Below are 21,844 nucleotides of genomic sequence, written 5' to 3'. Positions count from 1 at the left end.
ACACAATATATATGCTACCTGTATGACCCTGAGGATGTGACATGGGCTGCAGCTGTGTGCGCGGCCGGCCATGGGTTGAGAACGACTTCTTCAAGGTATGCTTTAAACATGGAATACCTGCATATAGCCCTGCAGCCCCTATTAGTGTAAACAGGAGGGAGCTATGCTACTAAATACCAGTGTATTACAGTGGAAGTTTACCTCCGAGTAGCATTTTTAATGTATTGTTTTTGTGAGGCTCTAATCTAATTCCTTATTTGTTTTTTTAATAATTATTTGAGGGCTGTAGCCCATGAAAGCTTATGCTCTAATAAATTTGTTAGTCTCTAAGGTGCCACAAGTACTCCTGTTCTTTTTGGGGATACAGACTAACATGGCTGCTACACTGAAACCTATGATGCCTAGTGGCATTTTAAATCACTTGTTTATTTTTTGACAATCCTTTGATAAGTTTCTGTCACACCATAAATCTGACAAAGAAATACTCTGAAAACCAGAAACTTCTGTTGAAAGGAATGATGCCAGCTACTTGGGTGAATGGGAAGTTTTCTGGTGGTTTTCAGATTTTAAGCTTGGCAGGGTAGGACCTGTGCCATTAATATGCTTGGCAAGCAGCAATTACATTGTGGGCAACATCAGAAACAAATAATAATCAATAACAGCGGTGGTGCCAAAATACAATTTTGATGCCTTTCCACACAATACCAGTATTAGCAACCTCAAGAGTTTGAAAATTGAGTGAGGCTCCCAGAATAATGATATTGACTTAAAAATCATGAGCTATTTAAAATATAATATTTGGGGTTCTTTTTAACTTACTTTCTGATCTTTGAACCTGCGGGGTGCCCTTCGGTCATATTTACATGCTTTTTCTGAACAAACAATGAGGACTTCAAAAAAAAAAAAAAAAAACAGAAGCAGAAATTCTCAATAAGGGAATGTCTAGAGCTGGAGGTGTGATTCCCAGCTCAAGGAGACATTGCCACTGCAATAGAGTATAGCTGTGGAGGTGTGAGCCCCAAGAGGGGCTAGCTGCCCCAAGTGTGTACCTAGAGTCTTGGATGCGATTGTACTCAGGGCAGCTAGCTGCTCCCACCACTTAAACCATGTAGCTACACTCTATTTTTAGTGAACTAGCTCAATTATATCTAGTGCAGGTATTTCTCCTCGAGCTGGGAATTACACATCCAACTCAGAATGTAGACATACCTATAGTCATGTGACTCCAGGAGCTGGGAAAGAAATGCATTTTAAGAAATGCAATAAAAACAGGAGAATTGACAACATTCCAGTACTTCCATCCTATTCATTTCATAGGAAGCTGAAATGATCAGAAAACTCTTCTTCCTAGCATTCTGTCATACAATAGGAAAGTCTATGAAAGTACAGCCTACCATTGAAGTGAATTAGTGTGGCAGTCTTATTTTAGTGGATGTTTGCATTATAGCCACAGAAACTGCAGTGATAAACACAGTATAACAATCTCTGAAGAAACAGAAAATAGCTTTACTTTGTGTTGTGTATATCTTTGTGTTGTGTATATCTCTCAGTGGAAGGCCCTTGATTATGGAATTTATCAAAAGAACCTGATTCTGACCTACAAGGGATTTGGACTTGAGTTTGTTTCATGAGGTGGGAATTGTTTGGGGCTCATCTACATCAGGAAAATTTGCACTGATGTAGCTTCACCACTGCAACCTCCTAATGTAGACAGGCTATACCAATGGAAAACATGGCTTGTACTAGTACAACTTACTCCAGTAACTTACTAGAAGAAATCAGAAGTGAAAGGCCCATTTTCCGAGAGTGCAGCATCCCTATATTAAGAGTTTACACTAAATAGCTATATCAGTGCAATTTTCCTTAACGTCTGACATATGCAGGCCTTTCATGTTGACAAGTGGTCTGTGGGTACATACGTTTTAAAATATTGTGTGTTGAAAGGGCTATTCTAGGGATGAGTTATGATGTTGAGCACCAAGTAATTTTAGGTGGCCCTAAAACTCACCCAGGATGTGTTGCTGTTCAGATTTGCATATTTTAGTGTAATGTGTTAGTCTTCTGATGAGTTTCTTTGTCTCTCCTCTAATCTGTGCACATCCACACAGTGCCAATACTGGAAGAAGGCAAATGATCCAAACTGTGACAATGAGAGATACACATTGTATATGGAATGGGCTAGGTTTTTACGGTTTTACAAGGAGCAGCCTTTGGATCTCATTAGGTAAGGTATGGGCTGTGAAGTGTTCATTGCATGTGGCCACAATTCATTGGTTTTCACTGCATTCATTTGTAATTTGTTCCTCCTGGGGATTTTTTTATTCCTTTCTAATGTTTGAAGAAAAACAGGTGCCTAAACAGGCACGTCTCTGAGAGTACACAATGTATGTTTTATTAGAGACAGGCAAAACTCTTTACTTCAGATCCAAAGCCATTCAAACCAGCCGAATGTAGAAAGGCCAATTTTCCAGATCTGCATCAGATGCAGAAAAAAAATTTGAGGAGTATCAGGTATTTTGTAAAATCAGTTGATCTCTTTCACCGCTTAAGATAGAAATGTTTCAAGAACGGTCAATGAGATTTTGGCACATTGAATCTGAACCTGAAACTTAACTCTAATTAAGCCTAAAACCTAGCATAAACCTGCCTGAGATTCAATCAGTGTCTCCTTAGTCCATTTGTTCCTTTAGTAACACACCTTGTTGCTTTTGTTATGATAAATATTGAGTTCTTTTAAAATGATCCGTTTGGAGCCATTGTGAACCGTTAGATTTTATACTCTACTATCCCCTTTTGGTGCATAACACAGGTAAATCTGCATTTTCATTATATTGAGAGTGGAGGAAAGAGTTCCTTAAGCAAGGTATTCCTGGAAGGGAAAACAAGGGGTAGCTTCATCTTTTCCCTAAATAAGGTCCATCTTGTGCTTGTTCAACATGTGTAACTCTCATTTATGGTCTAGATTCAGATCTCATTTATACAGCATAAATCATTGGATTTACTATTAGGTGAGGTCAGAAGTTGTCCCATTGTCTTTAGTTTTGCTTGGGTCTTGCCAGTTTTGCCTTTTGTGATTTGCAGTCTTCCTGTGTTTCCCTACCCAATTGTATTCTTTGTGTGCAGGAAGTACTATGGAGAGAAGATTGGAATCTATTTTGCCTGGCTGGGTTTCTACACAGAAATGCTGTTCTTCGCAGCAGTGGTTGGCTTAATCTGTTTTCTGTATGGTTGGTTTACAATGGATGAAAATATGAGCAGGTGAGTGCAACTGCCAAAATTACATTGAAAGAGATATCTTTACCTAGTTTGTTAAAAATCAGGATTATAGTTTTAAAACGTCTAGTTGCATACTGTGTTTTTGGAGTATCACATTTTCATAACTGCTTATGCTCAGTATTTTTTGTATATGTAGAAGTCATAATTTGCATTAACATTTACCAAAAAAAATCACAAATTAGAATTATTCTGAAAATACAAAGCCAACTAAAGAATGCAGTTTTGCTCATTATAGAAAAGCAGCAAACATAAAATGTTTTTAAGCAGGGGGGAAAATTCTGCTCTGTTACGCCCCGACAACCACCAGTGGCTTAAATGGGGTTGCACAAATAGAGCACAACTGTCCACTGTACAGTAAAATCTAACATATAGTTGGAAGTTGAAATTTTTGTTTAAATTTGGCAAAGCGTTTTCTGTCTGCTAGTATTTGGGCAACGCTGTGGCTGGTAGGGTCCTCAGGATACTGCCATTTCTGCCTGCTTCAGCTTCTCTCCCATAAAGATTGTTTATGTATCACCTGTTCATTGTTTCCTTAGACCCTCCAGTTTTGATCCATCTTGTAGTGAAAGCAATTTTTGCCTGCTTCAGAGGGCCAACAATGGTGAATAATTACCCAAAATGTCCAGGAGCAATGCAGAGAACATGCCCCATCAGAGATGAATCAGACTTCACATGTAGTGGACATTCCAAGTTTGGTTTGGTCTCTGACGTGTGTAGCTAAAAAGTACATTCAGGAATGGGTACCTATGTGCCCTGTTCTGCTGAACTATGCCAGTTTGAGACTTGTGTTATAGTCATAATATCCTACATTCTTCCTGAAAGATCCCTATGCACATTCAGACTTAAATGGTCATTAAAAAGTATACACACAGGTCACTTCACCTAGCCCTGCAATACAGCTGCTCATGATTAAAAAATGGAAGCTGCTTAACATCATACAGCAACACTGCACAACAATATAGAACAGGAAGTAAAAATAAGAAGCAAGTTGAAGTTACAAAAAGTGCAATGAGATCTTTAGTGACCAGATTAGAAAGAACCTTTGTTTATATCTCATCTGAAAGACTGTACATCCAGCACAGTGCCTCCCAAACAGAATGCTGAAGTACTGATTCAGTACTGACACAGAGGGAATCATGGCACCAAGTGAATCACCAACTCCATTTCCAGGAGCAACTGGGATTTTCCTGGAGGTTTCTCTGACCCTGTTACAGTTGCATCAGTGGATGTAACCTTCACACATCATCAGCAAAGCTAAAAACACTTAAGTTTGAACAAGTGAAGCTTTGATCTTTTTCCAAAAGAAATGTCATATTGAGCTTCTGAAGAAAATGTAAAACCATCTTCTTCTCCTCAGCAAAGAAATCTGTGCCACTGCGATTGGAGGAGAGATCATCATGTGTCCTCTTTGTGATGGGAATTGTGAGTACTGGAAGCTAAACACCACATGTGAATCCTCAAAGGTCTGTATCCAACTCTGCAATTATTTATTTGTCATGTTCTGCTTTATTTAAAACTGTTCTGTCACTGAATTGTCCTGTCCCTGTGTGTTTCTGTTACAGTACTCCCATTTGTTTGATAACGTGGCAACACTTTTTTTTGCAATTTTCATGGGCATATGGGGTGAGTATATTTGATAACAAAGTTAATTAAAGCAATGGGGAGATCTTGACTAAACCTTTCAGGGACATTGGGAAAGCCATTTTGTTTTTCCTTAAATCTAGAAATATTTACCCCATCAAAGAATAAAAATAATTTAAACTTGTGGAGGAATTGCTCTTTACAGAAAACATAACCTAGTGCCTTAAACAACCTACACACCTGCTGCAATGCAATTAAAAGACTGTATTTTTGCAGAATTGTTTATCTGCAAGTCACTCTTAATGTTACAATTATTAATTTTCTTTTAATAACCTAATTTGTAGTGAACACATCGCTAGTTTCTTCCCTACATGACAGCAGGTTTTATACAGTTCAGACTGTGTTTTCTCTTTTCTCCTAATCCTTGCAATAAAGTTTCTCTTTCTGACCCTATGAAGCAAATTTCTTCTACTTCTGATTGATGGCTGCCACAAGCAGAAAGTAGTACATAGGCTCAAAGAATGCATTATTATAGGTAGCCTTAGGACCAGGACCCGTACATTGTCCCACTTTTGCACTAGAGAAATCAGACAATGAGTGTATTTTGAAGATGCAGAAGGCAGATGTATTTAACTGAGTTGTCTTCTCTATGATGAGACTTCCTGTGAGCATGTATTTGTCTTTGTTACCATTTAACATATCCATTTTAGATACAAAATTCTATTGACTTTGATGGTTGTTCTTTTGTTAAATTTCATATGCATCTTTGTAAATGTCTGTGAGAGCATGCTTATTATTTCCTATTCTTTACCTTAATTAATGAAGAACCTTCTTTCCTGTTTGGGTGACTAAAGCATGAAAGAATGTATCAAATGTCTTAGCCCACCAGAAATAACCATATTACAGAGTTTCCATTATCCCACAAAGGTCTGTCTATCATATGTCTATTTATCATCTTAGCATCTAGGCACCATCTTTTACACTGGGATCTTTCAGGAAATTTCAGAATGAATAGATTTTTAAGCCTGTGTTCTTCAAGATCTTTTTTACTTTTAAACATTATCCCTTGAATGGCATAAATAAGTTTGTATTTCCAGAATGTTCTACCAAGGTTTACAGAGCACTACAACATAAACTCTCTTTCTTGTGTGTGTTTAACCCACAAACTCTTACCAACTCAGATACAGACATTTCAGATTACCAGAAGTTTACAGCATTTTAGATCAGTTTGTAGAAGGCCTCATCATTTTTTTATATAAATATACACACAAGCCTCTACACACTGCTATTTCAAAAAAGAAAGTTCTTAAGCCAGGCTCTCCCTTGACTTTCTGAGAAACATCAAAAGCTCAGTATCTTCAAAATGCCATCTTATCAAAAGAACCCTCAAAAGAGCATCTGATGCTTCATGTAAAACTTTGGAAAGCATTCTACTGAAAAACAGTTCTGCTTATCTATAGTAAAGATGTTTCCATAATAGATTCTCGTACCCAACAGCCTGATCTGAAATATCCCAGCTTATCTGTTAGTTCTGTGTAGCTGCTTGGGTTTTAACTAATCATTGTAATAAAATGTGTGTGTCTTATCTAGTGTGGTCATGAGGGCTTGCTAGTTCGTCATCCTGTGCTCTACTCACATTTACACTTAAATTTACCAATAAATATATCTAATTCATGTTACGGCTCTTGGCAGTGAGCTTTCTTGTGTGGCTGATACACTGAATGAACATCAGGCAAATCACATTGAGAGAAGAAGTAATAGAATAGCAATCGTGAGACACAGGAGAGAAGGGTTGTTTAATGTGGATGGTATCTAGAACCTACCTGTCAGTTCACTTTTCATAACAGGGCTTATTTGACACTTTTCACTTATAGTAACACTTTTCTTGGAGTTTTGGAAGCGGCGACAAGCTAGACTCAAATATGAATGGGATTTGGTTGATTTTGAAGAGGAACAGCAACAGCTCCAGCTGAGGCCAGAATATGAAGCCAAATGTACCCACAAAAAAAAAAATCCAGTGACTCAGGTAATCTAAAAAAAAATGCTCAGTGTGTGAAGATGTCTGTTGAGAGGACACCTAAATGAATAAAACTTTATGCTAAAATTCCATACTAACACTTTTTTGTAATGTGATACTTCTGTCTTAGGAACTAGCTAGTATCTAATTGCTGAGTAAAGATCTGTGACACTATGGTGGCAGTGAACCATTTGTATGAGGGCAGGGCAGACTTTCAGGTACTGTGCTACACGAAGCAATGAGGCACATTCTGCTGTCTGTTATACCAGGAGCAATCTGGAGTAAATCCACTCAAGTCAGTGAAATTCTCTCATTTACGGTCATGTCTGACAGCTGGTTGAAAAAAGGATAAGCACTCCGACATTATGGTGATGATGGTTATAGAAGAACCAAGATATATAGAGAGCATCAAAAAGATGTTGCAAACACTTGGTAAAATTATTTTCCTTATATGTCATCAGAATGATTTTGTAGATGAATTTTTTTTCAACAAGCCCTATGTCTGGGAGTAGAGAGTTTGGCATATAGAACTTTATAGGACTAAATTCAGTCAGCCCAGACCCCGTGCAATCTCATTGAACACAATAGAAACACATCAGGTTTAAACTAGGGCAGAATCTGGCCCCATAACTTGTCATTTATTATTTTCTTGCAGCAGGTAGCTGCATGGTAAGTACTGAAATTTTCACTCTTCACATGAAAGTAATATGACTATATATATGCACAGAGAGAGAGAGACATTGTGACAAAGTTCCTCCTATGCCTTGGTGGGTCCTGCGCTTATTGGCAGATTTGCTCGCCTCAGAGGTTCATGGCAGCCCTCAGTTTGGCCACTTTTGCTAGTGGCTCAAACCTGCCATTCACTCAGCTAACCTCATCACTGGCCAGCATGGGAAAAGGGAAGGAGAACAATCCCCATAGTCTCTGCTGATCCACCATGTGGGTCAGGGAACAGGTCAGAGACCCTTCCCTCTGGTGGAACCCACAGTCCAGGTGAACTCCTCTTGTGTCTGATCAGGAGTTGGGAACCCAGGTCCGCCCTCTACTCTGGGTTCCAGCCCAGGGCCCTGTGGAATGCAGCTGTCTAGAGTGCCTCCTGGAACAGCTGTGCAACAGCTACAACTCCCTGGGCTACTTCCCCATGGCCTCCTCCCAACACCTTCTTTATCCTCACCATAGGACCTTCCTCCTGGTGTCTGATAATGCTTGTACACCTCAGTCCTCCAACAGGACCCCTTCTCAGTCTCAGCTCCTCTCACACACACACACACCACAAACTGAAGTGAGGTCCTTTTTAAACTCAGGTGCCCTGATTAGCCAGCCTGCCCTAATAGATTCTAGCAGGTTCTTAATTGGCTCCAGGTGTCCTAATTAGCCTGCCTGTCTGAATTTGTTCCAGCAAGTTCCTTCTTGTTCTGGAACTGCCCCTGGTACCTTACCCAGGGAAAATGGACCTGCTTAATCTGGGACTAATATATCTGCCTTCTAATACTCACTCTCCTGTCGCCATCTGGCCTGAGCCTCTCACAATACACACACACAATGTAGCTAAGGAGAAATGACCATTCAACAGATGTTTGCTGTCTGCATGATAAGGAATGCTGCAAAGCAATGGAAAGTACTAGGTAGAGAAGAGGAAAAGTCTGCTGCGCAGAGATAGCAAAAGTCATACTGGCTTTCGGGTTTCCGTGCAGTAGACATTTTTGTTTACTTAAAGGAATGCTGAATACAGAAATAATGATACAGCACAAACTGAAGTATCCCTCCTTTCTATTTCCAGTTGAAACAAACCTATACTTTTTCCAAATGAAAGAAAACACATTTGTTGTCTTCATTGCAGAATGCAGTGCAAGACAAATAACTCCTCACACAAACAAGATGCAAAAAAAGTTGGTGGTGTGTTTGTCCTCTGATAGCTAAACTTGCTTGTGTTAAGTGCTGGGGAAGTAAGCCTTGTGGAGGCCCTTGATATGAGTCTGAAGTTTAATTAGGGATGCAGTTAGATCGTATGTGCTTTTTAGTTTTTCCATTATAAATTTTTTTAAGCAGGTGTTAATTTGCAAGTTTCTAGAATATATGATTGAGATTTCTTGCATTCTGGAATAGCCTCTGTCATCTTAAAGTGGACAGTTTCAGTCACACTCTTTGTCCCTGGAACTATGTTTTAAATAGTTCCTTTTTACCAGTCATGCAAATAGATACATGAAAGTAACACATTATTCAGCAGAAAAATTTCAATTTAGCCATGGCTGTTAAAACAGCATACTGTTATATGAACAACATGGCCCTTCCCTTCAAGCCTCCGTACTTTTTAGGAGAAATATACATTGATCTTTTTTTCTCACTGAGAGTTTTTCTGCTTATGCCAGGGCACCATGGTCATTTTTATGCCTCAGTGTGATATGCACTCCAACAGTGAGATAAATATCTCTGAAGATCACACAGCATGACTGCTAGAGCACAAGACCATGGGTGTAGCTCTGTGGAGGTTTTGTTTTTAGATTGATCAAAAGAACATTTCAGGCAAGTACCTGTTTTTGACTACTGGATCAAACTAATTGGAAAGGAACATCTGCCTGTTTAATAATAATGTTGACCTGTGTCCCTGTCTGTGCTTAGGGCTAAATACTTTCCCTTCTTGTATAGCTCCACAGTACCCACAAGGCAGCAGAACCACTGTGGTTCTACTATGTAGGGAGGAAAGGCTATGGGAAAGTCATATAACTCTTGTGTCTTGCAGAGCTGCAGCCTCACTGTCCATGGCAAAGCATAGTGGGTTTTGGACAGGGAACTAAGGGCATGACTAGTGGGCAGTGATTGTGTACATCTACTGGCCTAAAATCCCAGTGTTGGGTCATGGAAGGTGAAGCAAACATAGATGCTTATACAGTTACGTATAAGCTATAGTTGCAGAATATCTGGAGCAGTTTTGCTGGTGCCACTGGACTCAGAAAGTATTCCATCGCCCCCAAAAGCATGGTGGACCCCTGTGCAAAATGGTTTATTTTGTCTTTGTACAGGAGATCAGGAGTTGGCCATCAATGTATTTTCTTGTCTCAAACATGAAACATAAGACAGAACAAGAAATCAATCCACAGCTGTTTTTTTTTTCTTTGAGCATGTGGTGACAGTTGCCATTAAAACCTCAGTTACCTTGTGATCCTTTTCTTTATGACAGAGAGCATTTGTTATCTTTGCAGATTTTCAGAGGCTTTTGTAGCAATCCCTGTCATTGCTCAGCCATAGAAAACTATACGGGTTAGCCACACTGTAGCTTAATTTCCTTTCATTATCTAGTGTGTGATACTGAAAGTGTGAAGGGACATTGGTTTCAAACAGATTAATTTTGCAAACTGAAAAGGTAATATAGATACAGTTCACTGCATTTACAGAGCACTGAGGCTAGCTTTGCATCAGTTGTAAAACCAATTTCTCATCACTACTTGCAATGATTCAAGGTCTTTGCCCCTCACTGGATACACTGATGCAGAAATTACCCATTGTGAGAAAGTAATCTTCACCTTGTTTGCTATTTCTGCTGAGTTAGCATCACAATAGTTGATGGTGAAAATACAGGTCATAGCAGGTCAAATTCTTCTTTCACTGGCTTCAGTATATGTGTAAATGAAGGAGAATTTGGCCCAGAAATTTTAAGGCTTGGTCACTATACAGCATCAGTTCTTAAGTAGGAAACGAACTATGTGTCAAATAGCCTAAAATAGTTCGGAGACAGTCATTCCTAAAACAAAATAGTATATACCTTGTCAGAAATACTTGAACCGCATATTATGGGCCTAAATAAATCCTCAAATATTTGTATACATCTCACATTAACTTCAGTTGTTTTTATAATTCCGTTAAGGAGGAAGCCTTTTATTGTATATTATCACTGAATATAACTTATGCCAATCAAGCTACAAGAGTGCTCAGAATTATTCATTGATAAAAGTTTAAGTACATTTTAGACAGTCATGTCTCTCCCCCCTCCGGCTCCTATGCACAGGGGAAGCCAGGGGGCTCCGCGCATTGCCCCTGCCCCAAGCGCTGCCCCCGCAGCTCCTATTGGCCTGGAACCGTGGCCAATAGGAGCTGCAGGGGCGGCACCTGTGGATGGGGCAGCACGCAGAGCTGCCTGGCTGCACTCCGAGTATGTGCCGGAGGGGGGATGTGCTGCTGCTTCCGGTAGCTGCTTGAGATAAGAGCCTTCCGGAGCCTGCACCCCCTGACCCTCTCCTGCACTCCAACCCCCAGCCCTGATCCCCCTCCTACCCGCCAAACCCCTCGGTCTCAGCCTAGAGCACCCTCCTGCACCCCCAACCCCTCATCCCCAGCCCGACCCCAGAGCCTGCACCCCTAGCTGGAAGCCCCCACACTCCAACCCCCTGCCCTAGCCCGGAGCCCCTCCTGAACCCTGAACTCTTTGTTTCTGGCTCCACCCCAGAGCCCGCACCCCCAGCTGGAGCCCTCATCCCCTCCGGCACCCAAACCCCCAATTTTGTGAGCATTCATGGCCTGCCATACAATTTCCAAACCCAGATGTGGCCCTAGGGCCAAAGAGTTTGCCCAGCCCTGTCCTAGAGAGTTCCACGCTATGGAGACTATATGATTAGATGACCCTTGTGATCTCGTCTAACCGTATGATTCTATACCAGCGGGATAGCTTTGTACTGTAGATGCAGCCTATATCATGGAATGTTTCTTTCTGTAAGTGTAGAAACACCACCTCCCTGATTGAAATTATCTATGTGCTGTCTTCCATCAATAGACCTGTGTCTACACTGGGGATTTGTTGGCCTTGCGATGTCAGTCAGGGCTGTGGTTTTTTCAGACCCTTAATCAATGTAGCTGTGATTTTTTTCACACCTTTGACCTGTATAACTTTTTCAGTGACCATGCGTAAGTAACATAATTAACAGATCATATGTGCTGTACTAATTTCTCTGCCCTTGGTATTAGCCCTTGTTAATTCATCTGATCTGATATTTTAGGAGTTAGAAATGGTTGCTAAAAAGAGGACTTTACATGAAAATGGGAAACTGTTCTTGTGCTATATGGGAATAATCTTTTGGGTAAGATATAGCTGCATGATAGTGCAGTTAGATTGGCAACTAATAAACTTGACCATTTCTTCAACTGAAAAAAAGGATTTGAAGAAGTGGAGTAAAATGCTTTGTGGCTGTGTGGAACAACTTAGTACATTTAAGTAAACATTTATTGTAAGAAACCTTGACTTGAAAAACACTGAAAATAGTCATGAAATTTTGAAGCCAGAGCTGTATTACAACTGACTTGGAACTAAAGCAGTAATTCTCTCTTGTTCTCAAAATCAAATACTGTTAATTGGAGGAAGCAAACACAATCGTCCTTCAGGCACTGTGACTGATTTTGTTTAACCTATTGGTTATTATCCTGGTTATTGGCTTTATTATTCATACTGTTTATTGGCCTCTTCACTTCTGATTTCTTTGCTACCACACGCAAACCATGCAATATACATTCTTCAGAATAAAAGGGGTTAAAATGATTTTCATAGGATGTTTGCTTTCACACAGCTGTTCCAGGCATTGTGTGCTGCTTGGGGTCCAAATATGTATGTGGATTGTGAACTGTGCTGTGCTTGCTTGACTGTTGCAGGAGATGGAGCCTTATTTGCCTCTAACTAGCCAGGCTGTACGGTTCTGCATCTCAGGAACTACAGTGTTGTTCTGGGTGAGCATCTTTTTGAATCACCACTTTAACATGTATCACAATCACTGATCTTCACTATCATGTTAACTTGTATTACAGTGGTTGTTTTAGATCTCCCAATTAATACTATCCTGCATGTTTCCTGCTGTCATGCAAAGTACGCTTTAATTTATATGGAGAAGATAAAGATCTTGAAGATCTATCAGTAACTAATGATTTGGTGAGTTTTGCTAGGTTAGAGCCAACTTTCACCTGGGCTCACCCCTTAGTGTAACCAATCTTTGAAACAATCTATTCTAATACAGAAAACTGCATGATTATCATGCTTAAAAATAAAAGGGGAATTTTTTTTGGCTAAGATCAAATGTAGTGTCAGTTTGATAGCTATATAAACAGATAGTGAGTTTGCAGGGAGATGGACTACCTATTACTATTATAATTATTATACATTATTTGTATTACCGTGCACATAGGAGTCCTAGTCATGGAGCAGAACCTTATTGTGCTAGATGTTGTACAGACCCAGAACAAAAAATTTAACAGGTGTTCTCCATCTCTAAGTCTACAGTCCAATGTCTTCCCACATGTGTATTTTGAATAGAATTATTAAATTTCAAACTTCTATTCTGATGAAATACCCTGTTATATTAGTTACATAATCCACCAAAAGTATTTTATCTGTGTACTTTGCATTTCAGTGCTCCTGAACTCATAGCCAAAAGAACTAAAGAAAAAAAAATCTAAAGCATGACCCTATGAATTTCCATTCTTAAAGTGCATGTGTGCAACTGTGTTGTAGTGTAAATATACTCTACATCTCTCTCCTTTCCTTAGATCTCCCTGATCATAGCTAGTATGATAGCTGTGATAGTGTACCGTCTTGCAGTCTATGCTGCCTTTGCCAGCATCATGGAGAATACACAAACTCTACAACCCATCAGTGGACTACTGACCCCACAGCTGGCAACTTCAGTTACCGCATCATGCCTGAACTTTGTCATGATCATGATACTGAATTTCTTATATGAGAAAATAGCTGTCTGGATCACTGATATGGGTAAGCAACTTGCAAGAGAACAAAATTGCCAGGGAGACATTCCGCTCTATAATGGAGTCACTAAAAGTAGAATCTATCTGTTGGGGCCTGATACTGCTTTCCTTGCTCATGCACAGTTTCCATTGTGCCCAAGCCCTATAGGTTTGTGGTGAGTCTTTGTCTTGTAACTATGGCTATGCTGGACAAAGTTGAACAATTTCACTCAGTCTACTTGTATCTGAGTAGCTATTGTCATAAGTGGCTCTGTCTTGTTATGGGTGTATCTGTTTTTATAATGTCTGCATGTGCTGGAATTATCCTGACACCAAGGCAATCGTGTTCTGAAGTCTAATTAAAAATTATAATTCTGTATAATATTAAACTCTTCAAAGCAAGATCAAACCATCTTGATTTAGCAGAATTTCCTTTAGAAGTCCTGAATATGAACTACCTGTGATTGTGTTTTCTATGTCAAGTAGGACAATTATACCAGTTAAATAAGCGTGCTCCTTAATTTTATTGGGTACAAGTGTCTCACCCAGATTTGTACACCTGGATCTCCCTTATGGAAAAGGACGAGGGTGAGGAAAGCTTCCACAGTCCTGGAGCCTGTAGATCCAGCATTCATACAGGGAAGAGAGTGGAAACTAGACAGACTGATGGCAGGAACAGGTGGATTTAGGACTGTATCATCTTTTTCCTCATGACTGTGACCAGGTGGGGGTCCCTGATAGTGCATCTCCAATAGAGCCACGCTGTCTAGGAACTGGAGGATGTTGCTGGAGGCCCATTGCCGACATGGGAGTGTGTATGGTTATTTGCATGATGAGGTGCTTGTAGAAATTTCCTCTCCCAGGGCCCTCTCTGTGTGTTTTTCTTGGGAGGGAATGATCTGGTTTCTTATTATTTTTCAGTTCCTCGAAGTTGCTTTGCATTACACGGAGAATGAGTATGTTGCCAAATGTTCAGTTTTAACAAACAAACTAAAGTAGTACTGTCCACTAACATGTTAGTTTGTGAAACTAATGCTAAAGTATTCAGATAGTCTTAATCCTGGCATCATACTTCTAGATGTAAGGATAGGGAGGGGTCTGTCTTGGAGTATGTCAGTAACACTCTGTGGATTGGACTGTGCACTGTGAGAGTTCACTCTCTTTGCTCCTGCCTGTCTTTATGTAGTCGGAGCTTACCTACTCCCTATTTGTAACAAAATCACAGTGGGAGTTTTGCCATTGGCTTCAGTGTGAGCAGAAGAGGCCCAAGAAAACCTCATCTAGAACTGTAGTTCTGTATTGCTTACTTCTCTGGGATAAATTTGGTTGTCTGGCTCTTAACTTTTATTCCCCTTTCTGTCCAATAATGGGATAATAGGCACAAATAAACTACTAAGATAATCATTTGCATAGAAGAGAAAATGATTCCTATTTAATTTGTTTTTTCATCTTCAGATTGAATCCTGCTAAATCCCACTAATACATGCATGAAAGCTCAAACAATCATTTTTTTTATGTCTGCACATTAATGTGAAGGACTAATTCCTTGTCTGTGAAATACCATTGACCTCTGTAAATTAGCTCACACTGTTTTGTGGTGATCAGCTAAAATCAGAAAAGATCATCCACTTCTTCGCTTTTGTGTGACTACTGCCCTCTAATGTTGAGAAGAGAATCTGTACTCTGCTGAGACTTGAAGCTTTAGTGGAAGAAAGGAGTATGAAACATTGACTATATCTCTCAAGAATGTGTTTTGCCACCTTCATTCCTGAATTATATGTAACAATTAGGCCAGATTTTGCTCTGAGATGCACAGGTTTAATTACCAGTGGAGTCAAAGTTTGAGAGTAAAATTTGAACCCAAATGCAAAATGTGTCACTTCAGTAATTCTAAGACAAGAGTTCCCAAATATTTCCCTATTGTGACTCCCCTGTTTCTGACTGTCCAATTACTTGAAAGCCCTTTATGGACTCCAGAAATTATTTGTCAGGCCAAACTCAGTAACATTTGTGAGGGGAAGAATAAAGTAGCCCTTTCCCGACTCCAGCTTCGTCCAGTGTGTCTACCGCGAGATTCGGCCCACTGCTGGCCAGCCTGAGTTCTTGTGGTTTATTTTTCTGTCTCCTCCTGCTCAGAATGGCTATTTATCGAATGATATTTTACAGTTTATTTTACCAGCGGTGGGATTAGTGCTTTCCACTATTGAGAGAAGCAAACATGATGGAAAACGTGATTATGAGTGGAGCAGAGTCCTCAGTAGCACCCTTGTGGTGTTCACACCAGCATGTTACCTCTTTGCTTCAACTATCTTCCTGACAAATAGGAATCCTTCTTTTGCTCTCACCCACTTTTGGCCTTTCTTTGAAAGGTGCTGAGTACCTACAGCTCCCACTTAAAGTTATGAGAGCAAAGTACTTTTGAAGATCCGGCCCTATAAAACTGCAGCAAGTGATTCTCTTTCAGGACACAAGAGATCTTCTCCATCTATGCTAGGTTTCTATTTTACTGCCAAAATGGAAACTTTCTCACCCCACGAGGGCACAACCAACAGTTTGGGAAATGCTGCTCTGAGGAATTAAGTGATGAAAGATTCCAAGGTGGAGCTGGTGACATAGCTGGTATGTGAAAAGGGGGAAATCTGATCTGATTAGCATTTCTAGAATGAGTCCCATGTCCCTCCCTGCTCAGAGCTGTGCTGTGCATAGAGGACATACTGTCTGACAATAGGAATGCTGGCTCCTGACCGTAATGTTGGGGTGTTAGAGTACTGAGGGTGACAAACATTTATGAATCTGCATGTTTGAAATGGGCTAACGGGAATCTAAAACTGTTTTATTTTGGTTTCACAGAGATCCCAAGAACTCACCTGGAGTATGAGAACAGACTCACTATGAAGATGTTCCTGTTCCAGTTTGTCAACTACTACTCATCCTGCTTCTATGTGGCTTTCTTCAAAGGGAAATTTGTGGGATACCCTGGCAAATATACATATATGTTTAGTCGCTGGAGAAACGAAGAGGTATGCATTCCTCTGGACTTTAGGAGGAGTATATGTAATAAATACAGTTGACCAGAGCCTCACCACTGCCTCCATCCCCTTGATACCAGAAGTTTTCTAAATGTAGGAAGGTGCTTGGAATGAATGCTCTGTTGCTGCTCTAAACTGGCACAGGGACCGAACCAGCCCTTGACTGTTCCCAGGATCAGAAAGAGAAAAAGATAATAGAAAGCTACCTAGGGCTCCCACCCCTCCTCCTTGGGGACACCAAGTGGAGGTCCGGTATATCTGAGAATCTAGAGCTAGATCCTTAAAGGGAACTTAGGGTCAACATTGCAACGCTTAACATTTAGGCACCCTGCCACCCAGTAGAATCCACAGCCCTACATTAGCTGCCGAGGCTCCCTATACAGTGGAAGGGTCGAGTTAAGTAGTTAAGAATGAGATTCAGAGAAGCCAGCAAGCTGAGAGGGGAGATGCGTAAACTACACTAAAGGAGATGCAGAGGAGAGGGATGTGGCCTAAGCTCTGCTCCTCAAAGGGAGTTAGGTGCTGGAGGAAGATGCTTGCCTCTACTCGGGATTCACAGCTGTGAACCCTGTCCTGGAGTTAGGCTCCTAAGCCAGCTCAGCTCTTTCTTGCCAAAAAATTATGGTGATTGTGGCAGCTCCCTTATGCCCAGCCATCTTATACCCAGTGATTAGAGCACCTGACCCACTGGACCAGAGAGTGAGAATAACTCTATAGAGTAGCAATTAGTGTATTCTCCTAGAGGACCTGGGCTCCATTCCCTACCCCAATGACTATTTAAGTGTTTTACACAATGTGAAATAGTTTCAGCAGGAGAGATTGAGAGAACCCTCGCCCAGAATAACCCATAGATCATTGGGCGAGTCACTCACCTGGAAGATGGGAGACCTGGGTTCAAATCCCTGCTGTGAATCAGGCAGAGTGTGGATTTGAACCCAGGTCTCTCATAACCAAGGTGAGTTCTCTAGTCACTGGACTGTTAGTATAGTGGTGACTCTGGCATCATGACCACCTCCAAGGCTGTTGTCACAGTTTGGGGCAACTGCACCTGTACTTCACTTCAGTGGTTCAGCCAGGGAACCCATTCTTGGTCTTTCAGCTTTGCAGCCATTGCCTTTCTTGGAGAGAGATGTGTATCTCTCTCCTTCCTCACCAGGTATTTCCAGGGTGAACAGTTTCCTGCTTTCACTGTGTTATTCCCAGCGAAAGACAGGCTGCCTAAGCAGATTTCTTTTTCGTTCTCGTCTCAGAGACGGTACACAGTGTAATTGCCACAGTTGTAAGTTACCAAAAAGTTCTTTCTAAGCAAGCACATATTCTTCAGGTAAAAGCACTATAGAGAAAACATATTAAAGACAATAAAACCTACACACATGCTAATAGCTTACCAGAGATCACCCCAAGTACAACCTGGGCTCTGGCAGGAGCAGTCCTTCAACCTGGGGTTTTCCTGTGGTTTCAAGTTCACCATACCCTTTGCTATGAACAAGAACCCTCAAGAGTAAGAGTCTCTCATTTACCCATCATGGCTCTTTGAAGAGATCATGACTATGTAATTAGCCAACGAGTCTCTGCACAAAATGCAGTTTCCAAAGGATGGATTTGAGGTGGGTCATTTGCATTCCCCTCACCCCTAAGTATTTCTTAGGAAATCCACTTCACACTTACAGTCCCCCAAAGACCTTTGAAGTTCCTGATACCTTCCAGAGGTTTAATTAATCCTGCCTTCCTCCTAAAGAAGTTCTGTACAATAATACAGAGTTTGCATTTTCAATATAAGGGACCCAAAAGGTATTAAATTTGTAAGGTTTGCTCAAGTTATGGCAGGATATTGTCGTATTGTCACAGCTGTATTTTGTGCAGGGCTGGATCTGGTAGGCATGGCCTAAGGCGACCTCTAAGCCTGCCTACCAGATCAGACCCTGCAGGTAAGATAGTTGGGGGAAAATGTGTAGTTTCAGGGTTCTGCCAGAGTTTTAGACATGAGCTTGGCTCTGAACAGCTTGGCAAACTCATGATTTGAACAGTATTGCACATGCCCAAAGAAGTTTGTTCACCTCTGGGACTTTACAGGTGAAAATTTAGGTACCTAGGGGGTTTAGATATCTACAGGATTAGGTGGCTGCTGAGTGAGGATTTGGAGGATCTAGATTTTGGATTTATGTGCCTAAAGCAGCAGTTAGGTGCCTAAATCCCTTTCTGGGTCTGGATGTATTTAGCACGTCTCAGGATTTGGCCCTTGCTATTTGCCAAGAAGATTAGTCTTTAAAGTGTCTGCTCTTTATGAGTGCCACCATGAGAATTTACTGTCCCTAAACAGCATGAGGACCTTGGGCTTCCTTTCCCCATGAACAAGATTATTTTTTATAAATCATTGATGGGCACCTTACTTATCTCAGTGATGTACTGGTTCTGTTTAGTGGGGCCTCTGGCTCTGTGAGCACTGTATGCAGGTGAAGACGGTGCTCTGGGCAGATTAAAGCCATTGTAAATGAAAGGGCTCACTGACATTAAGGTATCTCCACCAGCGTTTTGAGGTTAGCATCAGAGAAGACTGGCCTTCTGCTGAATGCAAAACACTTCTAAAAGTTCTGGCTTTGGATATTCATGCGTGACTCCCAGTGAAGCCATGTGTAAACCTCTGAAGGCAATATTGGGTGTTAAATGTTGCCTGGAGGGCAAGGAGGAAAATAGCTTAAGGTAAACAAAGGTCAGCTATCTTAGCAAAGTTAGGGACTGAAGTCTTCTAGATGTTTTCAGGGCTAGTAAATTCTCTTGGTGGACCTGATAAGGAGCAGAAATTTTAAAAAACTGCAAACAGCGAGGGCCAAATCCTGAGAAGTGCTAAATACATCCAGCTCTCTATGAAGAGAATAGGAGATGCAGTAGTTCAATAGTTGGGATTTGGCCTCTGGTATTTCGAGGTAAATGGTGCCATGTTGGCATCTCACTGGACTCAATGGGAAAGGCAGGAACTGTTACTGGAGGAAGTTGGAAGACTGCTTATGCCCCATTCACATGCACCCATATAGGGTATGTCTGCACTCAGCTGGGAGCGTAGACTAGGTCTGTTCCAGCTAGCACACTCAAAATAATAGAGTGGACATTGCTGTATGGGCAGTGCCTCAGGCTAGCTACCCAATCCAAGGCCTCACTGGGTTCAATCTCAGGGGGCTAGCCCAAGCCAGTGTCCATGCCTCTACATTCACACTGCTATTTTTAGTGTGCTAGCTTGAGGAGAGCTAGCGCGAGTCCGTCTCCCTGAGCTGTGAGGCACACTCCCAACTGCAGTGTAGATGTACCCATAGAGGCCAGTCTAAGCCCTGTTGAGTAACTCTGTCTTTCAAATGGTCTGTATATTTCAATTTTGAAATATTTAACCTAGCACATTTCCTTTTTGGATAAAAATACAACACAGTTTAGCCTTTTGTAACAGTCTCCCCGAAGGTGAATTTTCAGCTGGGAGCTGAAGTGCAAATTACTTCTTTCCCTGAGCACTTTAAGAACTCTTTCTTACATTACATTGTATTTTATTAAGGTGATGGCCAATTTAGTAACTTTCATTATTGCTTTCTCCACAACTTTTTTTTTTTTTTGGTCAGTGTGATCCTGCAGGCTGCCTGATTGAATTGACGACACAGCTCACCATAGTTATGGCCGGCAAGCAAATTTGGGGAAATATACAAGAGGCCATTGTACCGTAAGTGATGCCTTACATTGAGCCACTGAGTTTGTAGATGGCTGAAATTAAGGGTGATGAGTAGCATCATTTCACTGGCCAAACTGAGAGAAATGCTGTAGGTAAATGAACTGCAAAAGTGCTGAAAAGTCAATCAAATTTTTAGAGTTCTTTTTGGCTTCTTTTCTGTAGAAGATGTTTGTAAAGACTGTACAGTATGGGAGTGAGGAGTTGGTTTCCTTTGAAGAAAGGGGTGCTTATGAATCAATTTATAGTGCATAATATATTCTCTAATCATGACTCTATCTTCCCCCCTCCCTTATTGTTCCCATTTCCCCTCCCCACACAGCTGGATTTGGAATTGGTGGGGACGCAGGAAAGCCAGATGTAATCCAGAGAATTTATATAGTCGCTGGGAGCAGGATCATGATCTGCAGAGCTTTGGAGCCTTGGGGCTATTCTATGAATATCTAGAAATGGGTGAGCTGAAAACACAACTTTGAAATGAAGATAAGAAGCTTTGTTATTAGGTTATAAGAACAGAGCTTTCCAGTTAAAAGTTGGCATGTTCTCTGATAAGTATTGTAAACAGCATAAAATTCACTGATAGACGGAGTTAAATAGGTCAGCCCAATAAATGAAGCTGCCTTTATATTAGTATAATGCATTGAGCAAAGTTCTTGTTCATAGTATTATATATCCAAGAACTATTTCTCTCTCATGTTGGATGGTGGATCTGTTATCCACACTGCAGCTCTCTAGTGCATATTCTGCCATTCTTCCTAGGCATAACTTCCACTGATGTCATTGGAAACTCTGACCATGGGATGAGTGCCAAGTATGCTGTAAGGATCTGCACTGCAGATATGAGACCCACAATGTGGATCAGAGAATCCACTGTGTTTTGGGTCTGCACTGATTTGTGCTCTGATACTACCCAACTGACCAGCAGAGGGAGCATGAGCTAACCAACTGGCACTATTTCTAAAATGATGCCGACATGACAGATGAAACAGTTTGCAAACAGCTAACTAAAAAACCAGAAATTAAGCCCATGAACAATCCAGAAACACTGAAATTAAGAACAGTGTTTGTCAAATAGAAAGGGCAAAATTTGTTGAAGTTTGCCTGGTGGTGTCCCTCTTAATGCTACTCCTAAGCTGTGCGTATAAATCTGTAAATCTTGTTTGGAACTATCTAGCCGCATTCGTGTCATGTAGCCATTTCACCTTGGCCTGTGATCTTGTCAAATCTCACATGCCAACCATGGTCCGGCCTGATCACTACTTGGATGGGAGACCCGCAAGGTTAAAAAATAGCTGCTGTCGGTAGTGAAGATGCAGGAAGATGTCTTTCCTTCTGCTGAATCATAATTAAACCATTCCCTCAGCATGATTCAGTGACCACTTGGTTGTTGGGGATTATGTTTTTTGGCTGTGATGGAAAATTGAAGTCCTGACCACAGGTGGTCATGAGATCTCTAATAGCAGTTTTGGAACAGTATTTAACGCCAATGTCTTGGTGAAATGTTATGTTATTTTACAT

The 21,844-nt window shown here is 40.9% G+C and overlaps 1 protein-coding gene and 1 long non-coding RNA gene across 8 annotated transcripts in view; one reads left to right on the top strand and one right to left on the bottom strand.

Moving 5' to 3' along the window:
• Positions 1-21,844, bottom strand: part of LOC140912784 (uncharacterized) — a 120,566-nt gene that overhangs the window by 46,618 nt on the left and 52,104 nt on the right. The gene's annotated exons all lie outside the window — the stretch shown is intronic.
• ANO5 (anoctamin 5) overlaps positions 1-21,844 on the top strand; it is a 95,492-nt gene that overhangs the window by 61,981 nt on the left and 11,667 nt on the right. For all 7 annotated transcript variants that reach the window (XM_073347828.2, XM_073347829.2, XM_078853247.1 and 4 more), the window contains 10 exons: positions 2,109-2,224; positions 3,124-3,258; positions 4,634-4,739; positions 4,839-4,899; positions 6,732-6,883; positions 12,509-12,583; positions 13,397-13,619; positions 16,442-16,611; positions 20,223-20,320; positions 20,649-20,779. In XM_073347828.2, coding sequence (XP_073203929.1) covers positions 2,109-2,224; positions 3,124-3,258; positions 4,634-4,739; positions 4,839-4,899; positions 6,732-6,883; positions 12,509-12,583; positions 13,397-13,619; positions 16,442-16,611; positions 20,223-20,320; positions 20,649-20,779 — 1,267 coding nt within the window. The remainder of the gene's footprint in view (positions 1-2,108; positions 2,225-3,123; positions 3,259-4,633; positions 4,740-4,838; positions 4,900-6,731; positions 6,884-12,508; positions 12,584-13,396; positions 13,620-16,441; positions 16,612-20,222; positions 20,321-20,648; positions 20,780-21,844) is intronic.

The sequence above is a fragment of the Lepidochelys kempii genome, chromosome 6, assembly GCF_965140285.1.
Source record: "Lepidochelys kempii isolate rLepKem1 chromosome 6, rLepKem1.hap1, whole genome shotgun sequence".
Lineage (NCBI taxonomy): Eukaryota > Metazoa > Chordata > Testudines > Cheloniidae > Lepidochelys > Lepidochelys kempii.
The sequence above is the reverse complement of the archived record's forward strand: the minus strand, read 5'-3'. Positions and strand labels throughout refer to the sequence as shown.